This window comes from Pyxicephalus adspersus, chromosome 3, assembly GCF_032062135.1.
Source record: "Pyxicephalus adspersus chromosome 3, UCB_Pads_2.0, whole genome shotgun sequence".
NCBI classification, from domain to species: domain Eukaryota; kingdom Metazoa; phylum Chordata; class Amphibia; order Anura; family Pyxicephalidae; genus Pyxicephalus; species Pyxicephalus adspersus.
The window spans coordinates 34,104,871-34,110,870 of NC_092860.1; the positions used below are offsets into that span (position 1 = coordinate 34,104,871).

At 36.8% G+C, this 6,000-nt stretch overlaps 1 protein-coding gene across 1 annotated transcript in view; it reads right to left on the reverse strand.

The window, feature by feature from the left end:
• PGM5 (phosphoglucomutase 5) overlaps positions 1-5,384 on the reverse strand; it is a 61,526-nt gene extending 56,142 nt beyond the window's left edge. Inside the window, exon 1 of the mRNA XM_072404185.1 lies at positions 4,721-5,384. Coding sequence (XP_072260286.1) covers positions 4,721-4,978 — 258 coding nt within the window. The 5' untranslated portion in view covers positions 4,979-5,384. The remainder of the gene's footprint in view (positions 1-4,720) is intronic.
• Between the last annotated feature and the right edge of the window lie 616 nt (positions 5,385-6,000).

Below are 6,000 nucleotides of genomic sequence, written 5' to 3' on the forward strand. Positions count from 1 at the left end.
ACAACAGTTAAAATATGCCAGAAGAACAAAACAAAAAAAACAGGCTACAATTGGTGCTAAATACTTCAAATATATTAGTGACCACTGATTTCCTATTTTTGTGTCAGCCACAATATTAAAATTACTGGCCATATGAACTAACATCTAAGCAAAAACACAATTTAATCCTGTATAAAAAACAGACTGGAACTATGGCATTCAAATCATATGTACTAAAGCAGCGGTCACCAACCTTTCCGACCTCATGGACCACTAAATTCATAATTTTAACCCCCCGGGCCATTAATGATTTATTTTTTAAAAGATAAATACATTTGTAAAGTAATGACTGTTCTGCCTGACTAGGACTGTGGAAGCTCTGATTCATTGATCAGATCACTGTTAAATGAAGTATTAATATTGTTACCATTATTAGTTGCATTATCTTTGGAACTGCTAAAGAAATGCAGAATATTCATTTGACTCACTCATTATGTGTTTATTTCATTCCAATCTAAAACCAAACAAGAAATGATAGTTATCAAAGTCAAACAATTTGATGCCATTAAATATAACAGGTAAAGAAAATATACAGGTCAGGTTTAAGGTCATACTTACCTAAAAGACCACCTGGGGCCATTGTAATTGCATTACTTGCATTGCACTGTTGTAATAGCCGAAAAAATACTGAAGCGTACTGCTCGGCAACGGTTGCCTTATACATCTTAAGAGTACACCAACGTCATGTTGCGCCTCCCTTGCTTTTCCGTCTCTAGTACAGTTTGTGAATTTAGTGCAATATAAAGGCAAAAATTGTCATTCAGAATTTAAGAATTTATATTATTATATAAATATATATTATATATATATTATATTATTTTTGTTTTATTATTATTAAAACATAAAATTTGCAAATTATGTCCAAATTTTTCTGTGGACCAACCAAAACCGATGTGCTAAAGCACTTTATTGTCATTTGCTGTGTTGCTGTGTGGCCAGTCAAGGGAGGACAACAAAGCTGCAATGCTTTTGAAATGGGAGTGTTGCCACCATGATGTAGGCCATGTATATCTATGAAGATGCAGGAGAGGCTGTCACTTCTGATTTACCTGCCTCTATCTCGTCTTATCAGCAGATGAGCACACCTTGCCCTGGGAGGGTAAATGATATTTTTAGTGTATGAATGTTGCATTCCTTGGTAGCTGAATTTGGGACCAGTTTGGATTGTCAGGCCAGAGCATTTAATTAAATATATATGGTATTTTTCAAAAAACTCAGATTTAACTGTGTAGTAGTGACCTTTATAATAAATTCATTTATTTGCATGCCAGTGGGATACAGATACAACTAACACTGTGAGTCAGATCAGATTTGCTAGAATAACAGAGTGCTGTCAGACTTTTACAGGGAACATACTAACATGCATGCAAACCACAGGGTAATCTTCATCAGTATGCTACTATTCCCTCTGTCTTGTCATCAAGCTGGAAATTATAATCTTATTAAAAGAATGACTCAGGCAGGACTTTTGTCATACACTTATGAAGCAGATAGGTTGCTCCCCTTACCATGATGTCAAGGGGCAAAGTGTAGGGATTTGTTTTCATTGAGGTTGCTTGCAGCTATTTTGATCCCCATAATATACGGTAATTTCTGATTGCAGGCCCGCTTTACAAGAAAATAACTAACCATGACTTATGTCCACTCTTCAGTGACAGATTTAAATTTAGACTTTATAGAAATCTATACTTTTTCCATGTTAAAGACTCACTGTCAATGTGAGCTCTGTTCCCAGCATTCTGATTCCATGGCATTTACAAACATAGGGCCAAAGAGTTATTTCCTGTTTATTCCTCCCACAGTTAGGCATTCACTTTAATATTGCCAGGCACTAATGTTCCCAATGGCTACTTTAAAGGACCCTCTGATCATCTTCGCACCTGTCGATGTACTTGATGGCATTCATATGTTTGATGACATATATAAATTAAAGTAGAAATCCAGACACAATGTTTGTTTAGCATATAAAATAACTTATATGTTCCCACTAAAGCAGAGCTGACACTGTACTCATAGCCCACCCTCTCTGTTATAATAGTGCAGCGTCATAATAGTACATGGGGGATAGAGAAACATTCATGGTGCTAGGGTAGGCTGAAATACAGTACATGGTGAACTTCCAGGGTAAGCTTACAAGTAAGTTTTTTTGTTTATCGGAGAAGAGAAAAGAAGGCCATATTGTATGGGTAAGAAAAGAAAAATACATTGTAATTTAGAATATAAACACGGCCTTCCTGAAAGTTAGGTGCATTTGCAACCATGGCAACATAATGTGCTGATCTCAGCGGATTGTAATAGGCACAATGTAACTGAGCAGTGTGTGTTGACACTATTGGTATGTATGTGACGTCCATCCAAGTGCTAGGATGGTTCTGTGTGTAGCAAGCAGTTTAAAACAAGGATTACTGGAGTTTTTTGTTATAATAATGTTTTATTTGTATCCCCTAAATTACGGGGCCCTGAAGCAAATATATGTTGCTTGTACCAGAATAAACTGTAAATTTGAAATCTACCAATATATGAGCAACCGGCAACCACCACGTTTTGTGGGCTTTATTAGCTGTGGTGTCTGTGAAGATTCTCATTTATCCAGATCATTGTATATTTAGTAATAATTGGGTTATATTTACATTGATGTATTGTTGCATGAAGAAGTCCAGTTAGAGTTGCAGCGCTTCCCAGAAGTAACCCAGGGATAGCATTTAAATCATCAGGGTAGGGTCAGTAAGTATTAATGAAATATAAGTAAAATTTAAAGCGTAAAATTAAAATAAGTAAATTAACCTGCAACCAGGCAGGTTCTTTATTGCAGAAGGTACAGGCAATATCCCTTTGCCAATAAAAAAAATATATGCCTGTTCACAATTTTTAAATACACTCACCTGTCCCAGTTCTGTTGCGGGTGCCAACATCTTCTTCACCTCCATATGCCCCGATCTTGACGGCCAGGCAGGAATGACATAACTCATGCCACGCATGTGGGACTTTACTCAGATAACCCACAAAGTATACTAAGCTGCACATGCTCAGAGTTTGATAGTGAATGGACAGGTAAGTATGGTTAGTTCTAGAAAATGTATCACTTGTCCCTTTCTGCAACAAAAGACCTGCCTGGTTGCAAATATTCAAAGCAGAACTTAAGTAAGGTTGAAAATCAAAGGCCACCACGTCATGTCAATATCCAGACAAACATCTAAATACACAATGAAAATATATGGGACTGTTTTACCTGCCCAAGGTTGTGCAAATTCTTTACAGCCAAAATAGTGATCCAGGTACTCATACTACTTTGACTATTATCCATATTCAAGGCCTCCACTGCAACATAGAACAGTGGTCGCCAACCTTTTTTTCTTGCCGACCACCACTGGTTGGTGACCGCTGATACAAAATGTTTAGGGACACTGGTTAAAACTCAGCCAAGCCTGCTGATTGGGCAGTAAAGGAGAGCAGCAACAAGCTGATGCGATTATCCCTCTGTTCATGCTGCTCCATTTCTGCTTTTATTGTGTGACTAGCTACTTGTGCTGACCCTTCTTCTTCAGAGGTGAAAAAGAGGAATCAGAAACTCAGACATAACAGTTTTTTTAAATGAAAAGTAAAACATGCAAGTATATATATAAGTTAAACCACTTGTCGTATTTCTGTGACATCTGTAATCTGTGACAGATTAACAAGAGACTTTGCGCCTATGTTAGATAAAACAGAAATACCGCAGAATCAAGTCAATCCTTCAACACTATTTGCCATTTCAGGGTAAATAATAAGGATGACAAAAATGTAAATTTTATCTTTGTAGCAACACAACTGAAAGTTGAACTTTGTTGTGGGTTACTTTACAATTCTCTTTGCCTTAGTAAGAAACAATTAATGTGTGTCATGTCATGTGTAAATAGTAAAAACATTATATTAAAAACTGCCATTTCTTTCAATATACCACACATGTAAAATTCATCTAATTACCAAAATTGACAATATCTCCTAAATACATTGGTATTTTATGTTTCCATTTCATTTATAAATTATCTGTCCCTTACCAAGAAAGTAATAAACCTGCAAGCACACACTAGTGTGTATAAACTAAAAAAGCACACAAATTAATGTGTACATGTGTTAGTAATAAAAAGTAAACTTAACTGTTATGAAACTCTAAATAAGGCCATGCAGCTTTTTATACAAGCACAACATACAGCATATTTAGTTTGCAGCAGCTGTCAAACTGTTGGTTCACTCTGGGCTTATGTAGTTTGGCACTGTTTCTGAAAACTTATTTGCACATTCAAAAGCAATGCTACTCTAGTGCATTTCTTCAGGCACAAGCAAGCAATTGTTTCAAATGCAATGCATGCATTTTGAGTTGCACAACCAGCGCATTTCTTGGTGCAAGCTCTTGGCCTGCTTTTGGCTGCAACTGAATACTTTTTGAAACAGCAAAAATAGATCTGAACAGAACAGGTTACAAAGTAATGTAGCCTTAAACTCCCATCCACAGTATATATATATATATATATATATATATATATATATATATATAAATACATAGCAAATTGAATCTACAGATGCAAACGTGTACAATAAAGTGTGGACAAATATAGCACATCCATACTAGCCTGATGATACAATGATATGATGCACTAAGAAGAACATTAGTATTGATTATAGCAAACATGCTCTGTCTTACCCCATTAGCTGCTGCCATCTGTACAATAACCTCTGTGGCGGTCCTACTGAAGTACCTGCCATCACTGCCCACCACCATGGTGCAGCCTTGGCGGTCCCGAAGGTCTACAGAGGACAGCACACTTTGGATAAAATTCTGCAGATAGTTCCTTTTACTTTCAAACACTGCTGTTGGCTTTCTAAACCCATTGCTCCCTGGCTTTTGGTCATCATAGGGAACTGTTTGGACTGTAACAACAGGAATAGGATTTATTTCCATGATCTCCCTTCCAATGTATCCCTGTCTTTTTCTTCACTCCACTGTTGTGCAAAAAGAAAAAAAACACACCAACTGTCAGAGAAATAAAGGGGATCCCAGGAGAGGACAAATTCAGCTCCTCCCTGCCTATGCTTCCACTGCAGTAAATTGTTTCCTCTGAACTCCTGATAGTCCTGGAAATCTCAGTCTTCAAGTTTGTCAAGTGTTTCCTCTTGTCTATCAGTACAGTAAAAATCCAGCAGAGAACACAGCTAAGAGTTATACTTTGTTACAGTTTATAAGAAGCAGGGGATCTAAGTTGCCTTCTTTTGAGAAGTCTTCTTTAAGAGTTACAGGCTGTAGATCACTGAATGAAGATGAGTTTCTAGTGCAAACCCTCTACAGTTACTGTCTACCTCCTCCCTAGCCTTATCCCTCACATCACCCTCCCTCTCCTGAATCATGAGCCTGTACAATGCATAACAAATGTAAGTCTTTGAACAAGGACAGGGGTTTGCCAAAAAACTGGGAGGGCTAAACCTTTGCAATCAACAGAAGCCTATGCCAAAAATAGCCCAGTAAAAAAATGAAGCTGAGAATTGTTGTCCTTTGGCTGTGTAACTGGATGCTGTTTTGTGTGCTCAAACATTTGTTCAAGGGGATCAAACCCTGTCAGCCTTTATGCAGAACACATTTCACATACTATAGTGCTGGTGTTTGCATAAGCATGATACATGTTCAACTACATTAAACAAATCATGCACAGTAATATGATAACTGTATAAACTAATCATAAATCATTGCTTTCCCTTTGGTTGCCTGAATATTATTTGCCAGCAATTCAATATGAGGTTATCAGTAAAAGAATCGTCTTAAGGTTGGAGGCTGCAACAGCATATTCTTCATTGCAGAACTTGATTTACTATTTATTAATTTCATGTTTCCTATAAGTTTACCTTAGCCATTAAAAAAAAATTTGCAAGCAATACAAAATAAGAAAAGTTTGACTTTCACTTTTTTTAAAAGAGGTAATTGATAACACC